Source organism: Grus americana, chromosome 6 (genome assembly GCF_028858705.1).
Source record: "Grus americana isolate bGruAme1 chromosome 6, bGruAme1.mat, whole genome shotgun sequence".
Classification (NCBI taxonomy): domain Eukaryota; kingdom Metazoa; phylum Chordata; class Aves; order Gruiformes; family Gruidae; genus Grus; species Grus americana.
Window position 1 is genome coordinate 2,724,369 of NC_072857.1, and position 18,448 is coordinate 2,742,816.

The 18,448-nt window shown below is 48.2% G+C and overlaps 1 protein-coding gene across 1 annotated transcript in view; it reads right to left on the reverse strand.

The window, feature by feature from the left end:
- Nucleotides 1-6,103: 6,103 nt before the first annotated feature.
- Nucleotides 6,104-18,448, reverse strand: part of LYPD6 (LY6/PLAUR domain containing 6) — a 38,039-nt gene continuing 25,694 nt past the window's right edge. The window contains exons 2-5 of the mRNA XM_054830178.1: nt 15,787-15,947; nt 14,218-14,316; nt 8,762-8,892; nt 6,104-7,793 (exon numbers count right to left, since the gene is read on the reverse strand). Coding sequence (XP_054686153.1) covers nt 7,590-7,793; nt 8,762-8,892; nt 14,218-14,316; nt 15,787-15,904 — 552 coding nt within the window. The 5' untranslated portion in view covers nt 15,905-15,947 and the 3' untranslated portion in view covers nt 6,104-7,589. The remainder of the gene's footprint in view (nt 7,794-8,761; nt 8,893-14,217; nt 14,317-15,786; nt 15,948-18,448) is intronic.

Sequence of the window (18,448 nt, forward strand, 5' to 3'; positions counted from 1 at the left end):
AAAAAAGGGGACTAAATAATAGTTGCAAACTGACTGTAGCTTTTATCTTCCACGGACTGTTGCAGTGCCTTTAAAATAGTAGCCTTTCACCTTGGCAATGGCAATTCTTGCTTTAATTTTTTTTTTTTTTTCAGTAAGGCTCAGGCTGCTATTTCAGGAGCTGCACAAACACAAAGGTCTCATCGGCGTGGAGGGAAACCTAACAGGATTATGAGACTGAAATTTCATGCAGCTGGGTGTTATGCTTCACCGAGAAAGTAATCTCTACCGCTAGAATTGCAGCGTCTGGCGGATTGGAAAAGCTTTAAGACAAGCAAATGTAGTCTGAGGGCTGGACTTTGGGGAGGGGTTTGTTTCTAAAAGAGATACAGCGATAGCCCATAGCCACTAAGTGATGGCTGGTAGAAAATGTTGGGAAATGAACTTGTTGGAATATATTTCCCCTGGAGAAAACTCAAAATTTTGGTTAGTGGGATGTTTTCAGGTGACAACCCATCATTTTGTTTGTGAAAAAGCCGTGTACGGGCACACATGTTGTACCTTACCTCATGCTTAGGTTGATAAGACATTAATTGAGTGTGAACAATAAGAAATACCCGTCCCAGCTGGTCAGCTATGGGGTCAGCAAGATCAACCCCACGTTCTTCTGTTCCCTGTGATGCCTGCCATGGGCTTTAAGTACAGCTCTTTTCTTTGTCTGTCCAGGTACAGCACTGCATGGCACACAACCTCACAGCAGCAGGATTATTTACGTTTTTACAGGAAAAACCTGAGCAAGTTACTCCCTTAAAATAGTTACCTACTTGAAATATTCTCCTTCCTTGCCCCAGTCCCAAATCAATGCTTTTTTGGGTAGGAGGTTGGGGTTGGTCATTTCTAAAAACACATGGACTGACAAGCTGAGGTTTAGCCCGGCTTCAGTACAGCTTGATAGGAACATCTCTAGCACAACTAAAGCGTACTTAAATTTTACACTGGCGAGTAGTGAAATGTTTATAAACATCAGTAAAGCTGGCCATCTCAGGTTGCTTCTCAGCATAAAAACCTCTGTGAGATTTTTTTTTTTTTTGACAGCTTGGTGTCACTTTTCTTTATTTTTCCAGTATCATCAGCCCTGTGTTGGCTTTGTTTGCATTTATTGTGGATAGACTCTGTCATGTCGAAGACATCCATCCTGCTATTTTTAGCCTAAGACTTGTAGGGTTGAGCTCCGTGTGACAAAATGTGTAAGTTATGTGTCTAAAACCTGATCAAATCTTAAAAAAGGGATAGGAAACCTTTAACTCCATTAATACATATAAGTCAAAATAGATACATTTAAAATGCTTTCAAATATATAATGTCAGTGCTAAAGAAACGGTGTTATTAAATCAGCCTTGGCAATGGGTGGTCGATGGTTGGCTAAGGAGGAATCTAAGGGGACTTTGGGATTCATGCCAAGGGGAATCCCACCCAGAGACAAGCAAAGGAAATTGGTACAAGAACCGATCAAACGATGTAATGAGGTTGGCATCGTAAAGCATATATTAGCGAGATGCAAGAAAAATTGGAAGCTCATTTTGACATGCAGCAGGAAGCGTAATGCTGCGGGGTGTGCTAGGGCTTTGATTCAGAGGGTCGGTTCCCATCTTGTTTTTTTAATTCTGAATTGATGCCACTTTGGGCATTACCATTTCCAAGGTTTGCACCTTCAGATCATGGTTAACTTACACTTGCCGTTGATTCCATAATATAATGTATTTTAAGTGCGTTTTCGATTTCTTCTCCCTCTAGCTACATATAGGTATGGTGATACCATTTGCCAGGATCAGAGTTCAACTTGTTGGCAGTCTCTCGGAGGAAGGAGCGAGTTGTGATGCTTGACTGGGAATATATGGGAACCTCCAGGCATCAGTGAGACGCCTGGGGCATCACATTTGCCTGTTTGGGGGGCGGGGGGGGAATGCTCTCAAAGCTTTGCTCTGCCAGTTAGTCCAATCTGGGTTTTGGGGAACTGTGCTGGATTTTGGCTGGCAACGGAGAAGAGGTTCTTGGGTCTCAAAAAAGTGTTAGGAATTGCAGCTGCTGCGATCGGGAGGTTCAACATCGCTTTGGCTGCCTCGGTGCTGGGTGGGTTTTGCATAAACTGGGCTGCTGAAAGCTGTGCTGCTTAGTAATCTGCCCAAGCAAGCGGGTGAAGGCTGCGCGTAGCGTCGTTCAAGGGGAGGGAAGGAGCTACACAATCAAGTTGCATTGTCTTTACTGACGATGAATTCAGCCGCTTTGCAGAAATGAAAGCACAGCATTTGTGAACTGACATCTGCCTTCAGCTCACGGCGCCCTAATGCCAAATATCAGTAATTCAAGCAGTGAGCTAGAGAAGTGTGCAAGGCTGTGTGTCCCGAGGGTTACTGTGTCCCGAGGGTTACCATGTGTGTCCCGAGGGTCACCGTGTGTGTCCTGAGGGTTACTGTGTGTGTCCCGAGGGTTACCATGTGTGTCCCGAGGGTTACCGTGTGTGTCCTGAGGGTTACTGTGTGTGTCCCGAGGGTTACCGTGTGTGTCCTGAGGGTTACCGTGTGTGTCCTGAGGGTTACTGTGTGTGTCCTGAGGGTTACTGTGTGTGTCCCAAGGGTCACCGTGTCCCGAGGGTTACCGTGTGTGTCCTGAGGGTTACTGTGTGTGTCCTGAGGGTTACCGTGTGTGTCCCGAGGGTCACCATGTCCCGAGGGTTACCGTGTGTGTCCCGAGGGTCACCGTGTCCCGAGGGTTACCGTGTCCCCCGGCAGGCACTGGTGGTTCCAGAGGCACCTCTCGGACTGCGCTAACCAAGTCCCTTCTTACCTCAAGGCATGGCCGTAAGCCAAAGGTGCCCCAAACGCTGAACCTCCGGAGAAAAATTTATTTTGGGACTAAGGGGGAGTTCAGGAGCCGTGAGTGAAGGTATGGTGGGTTTACTGCGCTGCCGTAAATTGCATTTATTCAACAGAAAGCTGCGGGAACTGGGGCTGTGCAGAAACGCCGTGGCTGCCTCCAGCTGCCCCTGCCCGCATTCAGCTGCTGCCAGGCGAAGCCGCCGGTGCTGGCAGCAAATCCTGCGTCTGCGACCCGACCCTACCGCACCGGGGGCTGCGAGAGAGCCGTCTGCGTGCCTTTGTGTGCAAAGTGCTGCTATCGGCTTGCCCCATACCATTAGTCTCCATCCGAAAAAGAAAACGACGTCCTCCTGAGAAGTTCACACAGCTATTTTGCAAACCGTTAATGAACCTCACGTCTAAGGTGCCACCAGATTTTTTCATTACTGAGAGAGACCTGTTGACATCCTCACACAACAACCCCCCCCCAAAGCTCCTCCTGATGCTTTAGGCACAGAGCATTAATTGCACAGCGTACTCTCCGGTCAGTACTGCTTCCCTCATTATACCCTGGCAAACATCGATTTATTGTGTTTTGCCTTTGCTGTATCTTCACCTTCTGCAGCCGGGAGAGCCTCGGCTCAGCCTTTCCCCACTGCTGGAAGCAGCTGCTGAGCTGGAACAGCCTTTTCAGAACTCAGGAAAAACAAGTAAATTCACTTCTGTGCGCATAACATGAGGGAATATCCCATACTACAGCTATATTCTTTTATATCTTTAATTTATGTATCTCTTTTTTTTTTTAAAGTTGAGCTATACTCTCTCCATATTACCATAACTAACTTTGTCCAAAGCCTTTCATTAGTTACCTGAAGTTGTTTACATCCAAGTAAACGCTGGTTTCAGGAGCGGAAATTAGAAATAACTGCATTAAAACCTCCAGAACGTACTGGGACTAAATCAGTGTGGCAGCACAATCATGGAAAACGTAAAGCGTTCCCAGAGCAGGCGAGGGAAAGGAAGCTCTGGGGGTCACAAACGAAACAGGCATCTCCTCAGACTTACTTTATTTAAATGTCCAATATAAACCAGTTTGCAACAATGGGAACTCAACAGGAGGAAACCATGGGAAAGATTCATTAGCTACGGTGGGAGTTAAACCAAAATGCCCTAAATACAGCGCGCTTTTTTTTTCTTCTTTTAATTTTTTTTTTTCCCCTAGTATAACATCAGCAAAAGGAAGAGGGGACGGGGAGCAGATAGCAGTGTCCCGGCGCAGGGGGCGGCACCGCACCGAAGAGCGGGGCTGGTGATAGCGATTGTACGTTGTTATCAGACACCTCAGGCATCATCTGAATACTTAAAACATTTATTTATACAAATGTACAGCATTTACAACAGTTAAAAAAAAAATTAGACATTTAAAAGGAATATCGCTTCTATAAATACGGTGCAGCTCAGCATTTATGTGCTTAAAAAAAAAAACAAACCCCAAGAGCTCCGCGGGCAGAGGGACCTGCCGGTACGGGGAGGATGCCGTGCGGGTTCCCCACCACTCTCAGTCGCCTCCGTTTGCTCTTTGACGCTCAGCATCCGTAACCCTTGTGCCGCGGCCGGAGGCGAGCAGCTGGGCGGGACGGTGCTCGGGTCCCTTTGGAAGGGCGCAGCTGCGGCACGGCACGGCACTGGGGGACAGCCACCGGCACAGCACGAGAGCCGGGACTTTCTCCGTCCGCAGTGACGCCAGGTCACAGCAAAGCTGGTGAAGCGCTTGGGAGCGGCTGCTGCTCGGGAGTTTGCGAAGCGCCGGCCTTGGCATAACCGCGTGGCTGGCAGCTGGGACGTAGTACTCATTTCCAAGCTACTTTCTCTAGGCACATCCACAATTAACACCATTTAATCACCCCCCCCTTAGCATACCATGAGTCAGTCCCTGAAACACCACTTTTCCCTTCCCCGGCTACAAGGGGAGTGGAAGTAACCGGCTTGGTTTAACACCTCCACGATGCCAAAAACTGAATTTGATCAGTGCCATCCCAGTCTTTGTGGGTAGAGAGCACTACCAGGGAGCCAGAAAAGCCTCCGGTCTGCCTGAGGTCACCTGAATACAGCATGAAGAGCCTGTCTGTCAGTGCACCGCACCTGGCATGGGGTGGAAGTGGTCCTAAAAGTCCGACATCTCCTTCTGAAGAGACCTGGCCCTTCCTGCAGCTCAGCCCAGGTGGTTATCTGCATCTCAGAGTTACCATACCACGGGTTAGGCTTGTTAAATAACAATGAAACTGCAAAATGTAGGGAAAATAGAGGGAGATGACATACGAATCCTTGAAACATCCAGCTGAGCTGCCACCACCAGCGCGTGAGCCCTGCGACGGTGGGGAGGTCCCCACGAGGTGCTACTGCCGGCCACCTGCAATATGGCTCGAGCCTCGAGCCCACCTTGGTTGAACAAAGAAGCAAGACGTTCCCGAGTAATCCCAGATTTCCCACGCTTCTACATCGCGCCGGCTTTCCAACCCATCTTCTCAAAGCGCGTGTCCTGGATCTGGCCCTGCTCCTACGCAGCAGCGCTGCCGAAACGCTCGGCCGATGCAGAAACCCTGTTTAACCCCCACCCTGGGAGAGCAGCCGAACGAGCTCCTTCCAGAATTAAACTCTTCCGTTTCGCAGAATAATAATGATAATAATAATAATAATAATAATTTCAATTGCTGCTGGAGAAGTCGTTGCCCCTCCACCTCATTGTCCCCCAACCCGTACAGAGTAAGCACCTTGCACCGCAGAGGAGGGGGACAGGCTTTGGAAAGATGGCAGGGCTGATTTTTTTCAGGGTTTCCAGAGACAGGTCTAACTTGCATAAAATAACAGATTGTGACCACCCTCTTAACACTGGAGACCTGTGGGCAAGTCGCAGGCGAGCTGAAAGGACATCAAAATGCAAGGTTGGTCTGTGAGTGAGCTCATCTAGCCTTTCCTCCAAAATGTTAGTTTTTATATAAAAAGTTTAAAAAGAAGGAAAGAAACAACGTTCAAAGTTCAATTTTCACATGAAGTATGCAGACATTTTAAAAACCATCGCTCAGCAAAGCCCACCGAGGCTTCCAGCGGGCTTTCCTTCCCCAGAGAAATCACCTGAAACGAAACCATGAGTGCTGCTCTCGGTTCTCCTCCTCCTGTGCCTCCAGTAAAACTCCCTGGAGCGCAAGCGGAGTTCACTCCAGACCCCACAGAACTCAGGACAGCGGTTTGCCTGCTCGGCTCTGCACTTTTCCGGCTATTAATGGTACCGCAGGCAGATGCTGCTAGGTGGGGGTTTGCTGGTACCCTCCAGGAGCCCTTTCAAAGCACCGAAGGTGTTTACAAAGTGTTTGGGTTCCAGCGTTGGCTTCCTTCATCTGCCTTTCCCTTTCACTGTGTAACTCACCCCCCCCCAAAAAAAAAAAAAAAAAATCACTTCCGAGCACAAGCACACTGGAACTTGATAAAGCGCAAGTTACCTTGGAGCACGAGGAGCCAAAAATTAGCTCATAAAAGAACAATTTATGATTATAGTGGTGTTTTCAAAAAACAAGCAAACAAAAAATTATTAAAAAGTTTGGTTTAACTTTAAAACAAGTCCATGGATACCCTGCTTTTATTACTGACCCTGCAAAACAAAGCTGATTCTCTTTCAATAATAATGCAAAACATTTTATATATATATTTATATGATAATTTATATATTACAGGCTTACCTACTTGCAAAACAACCATTTTACCTGGCAATATCAGTATTAAGAATCTTTTAAACACTTTAGATCTTACTCAACATACAAAAATAAATATTGCATACATGATTTCCGAGCAAAACAAGCAACACAGGTCACCAAAATACAGCTGCAGCTAGTCCCCACTCCGGAGTGGGAGTGCATTAAATAAAACAACAGAAGCTATTCAGGATGAACTCTCTCCTGCTGTAGGACCAGGTGCCAAAATGTGAAAATATGCAAAGCCCCAAACCACCAGGAACCTGTCGGCTCGGCCGGCGCCGGCATCTCAACCCGCACACCCAGCAGCGCTGCGTACGCCTTCCTCCTCGAGACGGGGTCGGGGACCACACACCCACCCCCCTCTCATCACGCTCCGGGAACGGAGATTTGAGAGTTTTTTTCTGGTTTGGCTTATAAACCAAAGCGATGCCCCGCACGTCCCAGCGTGTGGTGTTATTCGTGCTGCTGGTGGACAACCTCGGAGGAAGCATCTGTGTGCGACGCTGGCCTGATGCAAGCTGCTGCTGCTCCTTTGACCTCATCCCTTCCAGCAAAACCCTCGCCGAGAGCAGGGGATGCGGGGAGACGGCAAGACATGCTGACCTATGTATTATGTACCCTGTGTTCTCGAAACGGGTTAACGAGACGCCGGAGTTAGTGCTGTGACAAATTATAACAAGAAAGTTTCAAATGTGTAAGTGATGATAACAGCAGCTGGCAGTGATAAAGTACTTTTAAATAACATTTCTTCATGGAGAAAAGACAGGCATTAAGGAAAGTGTATGTATCGGTCTCAGCCAGGGATTCTGGGAACATTTGGAATGAGTTTCTTCAGAAAAGAGTGGAGAAACGTGATGGGTTTACCCGCTTCGGATGCGTCCACATCCCGGGCTCACTAGTTCATCATTGCCAAAAAATAAGGAGGAAACCCAGTCTTTCTAAGGCAACCCCAAAGCGCGGCTCCGTAGGGAGAGGTTGAACGTTCGCGCAGATGATGTCACCCAGCTCAGCTGTCCGGACCCGCCACGCGTGGCAGCGTGACCCAGCGCTGTGACATCAGCCCCAGCCAGAGACACGCCGTTGTCAGCAGGACGGGATGTGAAAGTCTCTGTGTTTTGTTGAGGGGGGAGAGGGTTGTAAATACGGCGTCTGTTGTGTTCCTTGGCAGGGGCAGGTTGCAGATGCTCCCTTCGCAGCAGGAGGTGCAGATCTGAAAGAAACCAGGTTATGACTCGGTTATTGGAAAAATACCAATACCACTGAATAAAGACGTAGGGAAAATAGTATGACGTTTGCAAAGGAACACAGTGGCCAGTCGGATTTATTTTATCCTTTTTTTTTCTTTTCTTTTTTTTTCCCCTTTTTTAAAAAATCCATCTATTCAGAGAACAATTCCACTTGTAGAGGAGCAATACATTGGTCGGTGCAAGGAGAACACATCCATTTCAGAGAGGTTATTTTCTTTTCTACCCCAAATCAGCAAACTGATGAAACCCAGTGTTGTCTGCTTGAAGTAGAGCTCACAAGCCAGGACTCACAGAAATCAGGATTTATTGATATAGGGGGTTTTGTGCTGCCTGTCACCAAGTGCTCGGTGCCGGTACCCTGCCCCAGCACGCAGGTTTAGAGCAACAACACGAACTCACCCAAGGCCGAGAGAGAGCATAAAACAAAATTAATTGCGAAACAGAGATGGGGCTGCAGCGTGCCTGGCCGCTCCGAAAGCTCTTTTATTTTAACCCGTCGGAGAAGTTCAATAAGGTCGACTATTGACCTTCAGAAAAATCTTTCGTAAATAATTGTTTGATTCAGATATCAAACGTTTGTTCCAAAGGTTTCAAGGCTTTCCCCGGCACGTTTCGGTAGGAAAAGCACGGGACGGCCGGTGAGCATCCGTCGCAGAGCAGAGGGGACCAAACACGGAGCGGTTCTGCAGGCAAAGCCCTCGGGGAGTGGTTTGCTCCCCTGAGCCGCTGGCAGGAGAGTTATTTAAAGAGATTAATCTTTTGTTCTGTGAGAGGTTATTCTTTTGTTTCTGTAATGAATGGAAATGAGCTCGTTAAGAAGAGAAATTTTTGACGATGCTGATTTACCTACTGAACCAGTCAGACTTCTGGTGGAGGCCAGAAGGATTCTGCCCAGTTTTCGTACGAGAAAAAGCCAATTTTTATCCTATACCTTGTATTCTTCATGCTTTACATATGTGCAACCCGTAGACAGACAGTCCTCTAATGGTACACAGCGTTTGGTGACAGATACGCTCTCTCCAGTAGCTTTCATCATGTGTTGGCTGAAACAGTATCTTGTACCTAGAAAGACAGAAAAATGTGTTTACTTGTCAAATTCAAGTTTTGCCATAGTGTACAATAGGAAGAAAGAGGAAAGAGTTCTTAGATTTTTTTTTTTTCCCAAATCTTGGCATTTAAAAAACAAGATAATTTTGATGTATTTGTTGCCATACATAAATGTCACTAAATACCCAGACCACAGCCCCAGTTCTGGCGCAAACCTGAGGTTTCAGAGCACTCTGGACCATGGCGATTGGTTCCCAATACTAACGCGGGTCTCTGCAGTACAGATAAAGAAACGTACGCTGGATAAGCAGGTTATGGAGGGAGGTTCGGGTAAACACCCCAAATCTGGTGCTCGGTTAGTTTTTTATAGGAATTGTCTTTAAAAAAAGAAAACATTCACAATACTCGTTTATGTCTGAAGCTAACTTTCATTGGTATAGGCTTAATTTTTTTCTAGCTTCATGCACAACCATTAGCTCTGCAGAATTACCTAAAGCATTGCACACTCGAGACACCTTTCCCTATATCCTGACAGCCCGTGCAAGCTGTCCTCACTGCTCACACTCCCATCCCGGCTCTCCCACTGCTCCTGCACAGCCCACAGAAGATCCTTCACCCTCCCCGTCCCTCCATTTTATCATCCATAAAATAATGCCAAAACACCTTCAAAACATTTGCGAGGATTTATGAATTTCTCAGTTCCCCAGTCTTTGGGAAAAGCACCATGAAATGAACTGTGTTCCTGGTATTCCCATCTTCTGCACGCTTCTCCTGTGGGGTCCCTCATCCCCAAGGGAGACCATCCTCCTCCTCCTCTTCCTCCTCCTTTTTTAAGCCATTTCGCTAGTGACACTTGTAACACGCACAGAAAATTCCAGGCAGAATGACTGAGAAATGCTGTGGTTGTCCTCAGGCTTAAAGGAATTTGGGTTTATTTCACGCTTTAGTCATCAGAGGGAAGCTGAAGGTGCTGGTCCCCTTCCTAGCACTCCGAGATGAAAACACTGGATGTTTCAACACAGGAAACATGCCGTTATATATTTCTTCTCTAAATTATACCTTTCTTCTTATTAATCGACCTTATTATTAATAAAATTGTTGCTTTCACAAGGGGAAAACAAGGAGTGTAATTAATTTAAAGTGAACATTCCTGTTCAGCCCTCACCTCCGATGGGCAAAGCCCTGCATACTTCTCATGTTTTAGGCATTCGGCAACAGCCGAGCGAGACTGCCGACTGAACATGTTACTCGTTAGGCAATAAAACCCCTCAGACAGCTGTCATATCTTTGACCTGCTCTTAACTCAAGCGCGATACCCACAGCAAACAGACTCCTCTTATCACCGCAGGCTGGAGACGCTGGGTGTGCTGCCTTCCTTCAAACCGGCCAGAGCTGCAGCACGTGGCTTTTAACGCGTTTTCCAGGCACTCCTGCCCCAAGGGGCGAAGCTCCAGTTTTACCCCAAGGGGAGCACTCTCTGCACGACGGCTTTGAGCTTCTCCCAGGACCTTGCCTGGAAGTGCCGTTCCCCAGCAGATCTGGGCATGCATGGCTGGAGCTTTGTTTCTCCTGCTACGGCTCTGGCTGTGCAGCGGAGCTCACCCCTGACAGGTCCCAGATGGAACAAATAAAGCTTCTAGCACCCCATAACTCTTTTAAGGCTGTTTCATTCTTTCTTCCAAGTGTGTTTTTTTTAGAAAATATGTGCAATCATCTTGGAAATATGTATTTTCCCCTGCACAGAGGGACCAAGCATGCCTCTCCTCGTACAGGCATCGCTGATGGCTATCATCTCCTGCAAGGTAGGGCTGCAGCTACAGAGTAAGTCTACAATAAGCAACAAAATCCACTCACTCAGATTAATATTAACTTTTGCACTGCACTGTGGTCTGCCTCTCTTCTCAGAGCAGGCTGAGAGCAATGATGACAGGCGCTATGAGAAGGATCAGACCAGAGAGCACCAGAAGAACCCAGAGCAAAGCAGAGGTGGGGAACATCACCACGGTGGGGTACATTAACTGCTCCGCAGATAGGCAGGCTGACGGCTGGAGGGATGGAAGAGGGACTCCAAGCTGACCCCGTGAAGAACACAGGCCCAACGCTGTAAAAATTTTACCAAAAGTAACAGAGAAATTTAGAGGGATTCAAACAAGCAGCGTGAAAGTTGACCCTTCTACGTACAGCGGTGCCCGTGCCATATGGCCACAGGGTGAGGGAGGGTCTCGGTGGTATTGTATCAAAAAAGTATGGATTTATGTTTCCTGAATTTTGCAGTTCCAGAGTCTTTAAAGGCACTTGAGAGCCAGGCGGATCGTGGTGTAATACTCAGGCTGTCCAGCAACACATTCCACTACGAAAGCATTTGAAAATGACGTTGTTGCTCTATGTGATTATTTGGGGGATTTTCAGGGCTGTTGATTTACACTGACCCCCGGCATGATAAGTGACACTGTCACCGCTTCTTTTGCATTTTTCCTTCCTCTGGTGGAACTCTCTTGCAAAGACTGCATGATGTGCTTCAGCTACGAGGTATCTCCAAACACCTATATACCACAGACAGCCTCAGTCTCGACCTGCCGGGAGTGATGCTGACCTACAGCGGCATCACCCGACGGCTGAAACGCACGTTCTCCGTGGGGCCCACCTCATGGGCATCTCCCTCTACCCTTAAAGGGAGCACGAATGAAGAAACCAGCTATTGAAACCAGAAGTCATGGTGCAGCCAGCCAGCCAGGCTAAGTGTAAGCAAAACCGCCCCGTACATTGAGACCCAGCAAGGCTGGTATGTCTCTGCAGTAGGAGAAAATTGTCCTCTCTGCTTTAACCTGGGTGGAGAAACACTGAATCTGATATTTCAAAGGGCCCAGAGTCACGCGTTGACTTTTGAGATCCCGTTTCCCAAACCGCAGCTTCTAACAGCGCTTTCGGGTGCCACCTGCAGTGGCTGGAACATCACCGCGGTGGTGGTGGCCATCATCGAGGTGTCAGCCTGCCCACAGGCCGTCCAGAAAAAGAATACTGGGAGTATTTTGAGTGCAGTATTTCCATACAAATTAGATCACTAACACCGTTTCTGCTTGAGCTGAAGCTAATAAATAACAGAAAACAAGGTTAATGCACAGCAGGAGGCCTGCCTTCTAGGAAATGCTTTTTCTAATCTCTGTTCAATACAGCGATTCATGGGTTTACTCTCCATTACAATGAATTTTGTTACACACAGAATGTGGTTCCCTTTAAGTCCTACTTTATAGTTAATTAAAATATTTTGGGTTTAATAGCATTCTACCTTAAAACAAAACAAAACAAAACAAAACAAAACAAAAGTTAAATACCAGGATGGAATTTTCTCTTTTTCTCCTACCACTTAACCCATGCAAACCAACAAGGGCTTGGGTCACTGCAGCGAGGGAGGCAACACCGTAAGTGTACAGCTCTGAGTGCCAGAGATAAGGTAATTACCCAAGCAGATAACCCCAGCCCCCAGAGCACGCCTGCAGTCACGCCTCAAAGCTGAGGCTGCATTTCTGCAGCTTCCTTACACGAACTCAAAATCACATTTGAAAATTAAAGCGACAAAGGAAAAAGCTGGCTTAATAAAAGCTTTCTGATGTAGAAGTGTATGAGATGCAAAGCTAAGAGATGCCAACAAAAGCTGTCGGTGATGAGGCATCCCGAAGCAATGGCTGATTCCTGCCGAGTGGGGAGCAACGACGTTACCAGCTTCGCTTCCACTGCCACAGAATAAGGACAGAGCATTTAAGCCACAGTGCTCATCCCCTTTCCCCAATTCCCTGCTCGTCCGAAACACAGCGACTGCTGACTCAGCAGTTACTCCTTCGTGGCCACCATCGCACTGGCAGCAAGGGGCTGGGGGTCTGTGCCGCAGGCAGAGCCGTGCTCCAGCCCCAAGGCATCGCGGTGTCGGGGCAGTCTGGGCACCACCGGAGTGAAAAACATCATCGGTCCCTCCAGTTTAAGGAGAGAAGAGGTGCTCTGTGCTGAAGATTAAAGATAGACTCAGATTTCCAGCTAGCCCCTTCGCATGGCTAAAACCCCATCCTTACTTCATGAACGTGCAGTGGGCGTTCGTACCGGCAGGCAGGAGGGCTGGTGACCGTAACCAGCAGCTCCGGTCTGGACAAACACAGCTGATGAGTTACAGACCCACCAAAGCCTGGTTTGCCCTTCCCCTGAACACCATTAAGTACTAACTTCGCTTTCCGGATTAGCATATCTTTTTCGGTCAAGTCATTTCTGCTGGCTGTTACTAAAGGCAGATCTTGGAGTCGCGCCTCTCTCCTTGCGCAGCCATCTACAGGCAACGCTGTCCTTAGCCACTGAAATATCACCTACTCCTGCAAAACAGGGAGCGTCCGTGAACGTTGGTCTCATCTGATGCCAGCCAGCCTGGGCTCTTTTATCGTTGTTGATGTTGTGCAGATTTGAGCTCAAAGGAAATAAAGCCTCGGACAGATAACGCGCTCTGACACAGGCTGCAAATGCAGCTGGCTCATCCCTGCAGTGCAGGTTACGGTCTTTCTCTTTCCAAAATAAATATTTTCTGAGGGCACTTGTAATGTCCCACAAAAGACCACAGACATTCTGGGTAGAAGCTGAACAGCGCTGCTGAGCCTACAGAAAGCACCAGAGGAGCGGTGAGCCCCGGCAGCATCCCTCTGCCCGCACCGCCCCGGCTGCCGCGACAGCTGCCTCCTGCCCGCACGTGGTTCCCACGCTGGTGAGGACACAGCCCACCCAACCTGTGTTCAGAGCTTCGTCAGAGGCTGTGCACAATCTTAATGCCTTGTGAGCATCTCAAAAAGACAAGGGGTAAGGGAGCGGGAGATCTGGGGACCTCACTGATACCTGGATCTGATGTTTGGGTGCCTGTATCCCAAAGCCCTTTCTGAGCTGTTCCCAACTTCAGACTCCGATGGGAGTTACGAGCCCAAAATATTGAAAATACCTTGATGTCAGCTGAAAAGAGGCTGTCTCAGCTGCCCTGAAGCACAGGCTTGTGACACCGGGGAGGGGAGCGAACAAAGCAAGACCCGGTCCCATGCTCACCGGTAAGAGAGATACAACCCTTAATAAACGTCAGTCTGATTTAACGTCCAGCTGAGCTAAAGGAGTACAGGGAGTAGATGGAAAGTCCTAAACTTCACCCACCACAGAAGACAGAAAAGCTTAAAGGATTACTCGTATCGCTTACACATCTTTCTTGTCGAGGAGGCTTACAAGCGGGAGCAGCAATCACCAGCATCCGAGTGCGCGTAAGGAATAATGGGGGCGGTTGTTGTAAGGTGGGTTTAAATTAAATGCTAGTATGCAGCTGGTTACCTCTTGGACAATAGACATCCGGAGCCCATCGGTTGCATTCGTAATTATCTGCTGCCTTTTCGCAGGTGAAACATTTAAATCCGTGAGGATACGGTGTGGCTGAAAGGAATAGACAATATTCAGTTAAAATGAGCCAATTAATCCGGTTCTACTATGCATTTCAGAGGCACACAGTGGCTTTTGTTCTCTTTAGACATATCTTCCTACAAGCACACCTGTCAACTTCATCGAGTTGGTCCTGATTTGTAAAAATCCTATCACCAATAGCAATGCGGGAAAGGTACGTACAGATACAATCAGGACTCGGTTCAACCGTGTTTACCGTGCAAAAGTGCCCGCTGCTGACTTCAAAGGGAGTTAATGTGAGCAAGGAGTACTTATTCTCTTGGTATCAGAGCTCACATCCAATACTGCTACTTTATCAGTGCTGATAACAAAATATCAGATGGATTAAAATACTTCTGGAAACTGTCCCACCGAGGAAACGAGCTACCCCTTCTGAAGGCAGGCTGATGTCCCCAAAGGAAAGAAAAATCAATTTGCTGAATCTCCAGTTTTTAACAGCAGACTCCGCGCTAATTTATCTCGCCAAATGAAGAGCGTAACTTCTTAAGTGGTCTCCTGGCAGGGCTTCTGCAGCACATTCAATACATCTTCAAGATGCTGCCACCTTCTCAGAAGCCAAATGGTGAAGGGGGTCATGTTTATCTCCACGGGGCAAAGTAAGCTGAACCTCTGCAGCCCCGTGGGCCACATCTCACCTCTCCCTCCTCATCACCTCCTGCCTTGCCCACCAGCTCCGGGCCAGACCCCATTCAGGCAAGCTCCTCTGGGTAAGGGCCAGCAAGTCACCTGGGAGCATCTCTGGTGGGGCTGGTGGTGCCCTCAAGGGGCAGCTTGGGATTGGACAACACAACAGCACTAATTAAATTCACCCCTCTCACCCCAGACCCCTAGCAGGTCATGGTTATGGCATAAAAGAGGAATTTTTGTCTTGCTTGTACAGAATATTATTTTTTCAGCCAAATTCGGAAAGACAGTGAGCTTTTTCTAGGAACAGATGGCAGGCACAGCTCTCCTAGAATTAAATAAAAGTTTGTATCTGACGAAGAGACTAGTGAAAGGAGAGTCCACGGAAAATGTAAAAATGCATAACTTTGCATTGCTTCAGGGAGTTACTGAAATAAAACCAGGAGCAGTTGGTGCCACAGCTGTGAACGGTTGCATTTGGCCCTTGCTCACAGCTATTGATGTGCTCGGGCAAACCAGGTGGCCATGGGGCTTGGTCTTATGGCCAGAGAGATTACTGAGGAACAGAAAATAGCGAACAAAAAGCTCCTGACACACTCAGCAACTGCCTGTAACCCTATCTGTCCTTTAATCCCTTTGGGAAGCAACAGTCTGGGTTTATATCAACTAGTTTTATGAGTACTGGGGATATTTATTTAATCTTTGCTCAGCACTCAGCCCAACCCCAATGTTTCTGCTGCCTTAACACACGTTCACCCTCATCCTTACCACCACGCCACGGCCAGTCGTGGCTTTGCAGCCCGCGCAAAGGTGGCTTACTGGAAGGATGGAGGTAGACGATGTCCTTCACGGTGAAGTCCTTGGGCTGCACGGCTTGCAGGCAGTTGGCCAGCAGGCTGAGCAGCAGCACCCATGCTGGCGTGGGCTGCGAGGCCATCGCCGGGCGAAGCCGTATTCATGCGGCGGCCGAAGATCCTCACCTGGGCAATAGCGGAGAACAGGGGTGAGTAGAGCAAACCTGTGAGGAGCCTGGCCACCACCTCGGCCCCCATCAACCCAACCTCACCAAAACCGCGATGGTCCCGCGAACATTCAGCTGCCCTGCTGCAGGGGCAGGCAGCAGTGTGGTTACTTTGGCTCGGCTTCAGTGACATCCCTGCCACCGCCTGGGAAAAGGACTTGGGCAAACCCTCTCCCAGCTACAGAGCTGCAAATGGGAGCCAAGGGGAAGGGCGGTCAGGTTTGTCACTATAATTTAACCAGTTAGCAACTGGTTTTCAAAAACCTCAGTAGGATGCTAATAAAGTCATCACTGGTCTCTACCCGGACATCAAGCCGTTGACCACAACTCTTTGAGTGCGACCATCCAGCCAATTCCTTATCCACCGAGTGGTCCATCTGTCAAATCTGTATCTCTCCATTTTAGAGACAAGGATGTTGTGCAGGACAGTGTCATATGCTTTGCAAAAGTCCAGGTAGATGATATCAGTCATTCTTCCTTTATCTACCAACGCTGTAACCCTGTCGCAGAAGGCCACCAAATTTGTCAGGCACCATTTGCCCTTAGTGAAGCCGTGTTGGCTGTCACCAATCACCTCTGTTTTCCATGTGCCTGAGCATAGTTTCCAGGATGATCTGCCACATGATCTTGCCAGGCATAGAGGTGAGACTGACCGGCCTGTAGTTCCTCGGGTCTTCCTTTTTCCCTTCTTAAAAATGGGGGGTATGTTTCCCCTTTTCCAGTCACTGGGAACTTCACCAGACTGCCACGACTTCTCAAATATGATGGTTATAGTGACTTAGCAGCTTCATCCGCCAGTTTCTTCAGGACCCATAGATGCATCTCATCAGGTTGCATGGACCTGTGCACCTTCAGGTTCCTTAGATGGTCTGGAACCTGATCTTCTCCTCCAGTGGGTGGTTCTTCATTCTCCCATTCCCTGCCTTTGCCTTCTGAGGCTTGGGTGGTGTGGCTAGAGCACTTGCTGGTGAAGACTGAGGCAAAAAATTCTCTGACTACATCAGCCTTCTCCATATCCTGGGTAACCAGGTCTCCTGTTTCCTTCTAGAGAGGGCCCTGGTCTTCCTTTTATCACTAAGGTACCTATAGAAGCTTTTCTTGTTGTCTTTGACATCCCTGGTAAGATTTAATTCAGTCAGGGCTTCGGCTTTCCTAACCTGATCCCTGGCTGCTCGGACAGTTTCTCTATATTCTTCCCAGGCTACCTGCCCTTGCTTCCACCCTCTGTGGGCTTCCTTTTTGTGTCTGAATTTGCCCAGGAGCTCCTTGTTCATCCATGCAGGCCTCCTGGTGTTTTTGCCTGACTTCCTCTTTGCTGGGATGCATTTCTCCTGAGTTTGGAGGAGGTGACTCTTGAATACTAACCAGTTGTCTGGGGCCCCTCTTCCCTCCAGGGCTTTGTCCCATGGTATTCTACAAAGCAGGTCCCTGAAGAGGCCAAAGTCTGCTCTGCTGAAGTCCAGGGTAGGGAGCTCGCTGTGCGCCCTCCTCACTGCCCTGAGGATCTTGAACTCCACCGTTTCATGGTCACTGCAGCCAAGGCTGCCCTTGAGCTTCACATTCCCCACCAGTCCCTCCTTGTTGGTGAGAACAAGGTCCAGCGTGGCACCTCTCCTCATTGGCTCCTCTCTCACTTGCAGAAGGAAGTTATCATCAATGCATTCCAAGAACCTCCTGGATTGCTTGTGCCCTGCTGTGAAGCTCCACATTACTTTCCACATATCTCAGGAAAGGTGAGGAGCACCAGCTGCTGCAGGTTGTCTCTACCTTCAGCTGGCTGCTGTTAATAACATAAAGTGATTATTACATTTTCCTCTTCCGTGCTCCAAAGGGTCTTATTCCCTCTGTGACACTGTTGACAAACGATGCAGCATATTTTTCCCACATCCCTGAATGAAGGGAACTAATTTCAGCAGAAACAAATACCTGCTGCAGTACCACTCATGAAGCCATCCCAAAACCAGCAGCTTTCAGGAGCATCCCAATCCCCGTACCCAGGCTCTGGGGAGCCATCCAGGAGCACACAACGCTAATGCATTGTTAAATACACAGCTCATATTACTACAATTCCTTAAAAATTATGAAAAAGTGCCTTGAAAAACCAAGCAGGACAGGAAAGCCCCGAGAGGACGTGGCTGCTGAGCCAGGCAGGAGCCGCCGATTTCCCCTGGCCACTGGCGTCCATCCAGAACACACAGGGTTGGGTTTTTTTCCGCTCAGACTGACCAAAAGATCTGCAGTACCCAGCTATTTCCTAAGCAACTTTGAAAGTGTGGTAGCTATTATTTAATAAATCAATGTTTTGGTTTTTTTTTTTTCAGGAAAGATGTTCCAGGGGTGGGGATGTAACCTTCCACCTCTGCCTCCAAATGTTTGTCTTGCAGTGGAGACCCACACAGGGCTCACAGCGCAATGGCCATCAGGGGAGACTGTCGTTATCCTTGACTTTTATCTGAAAAC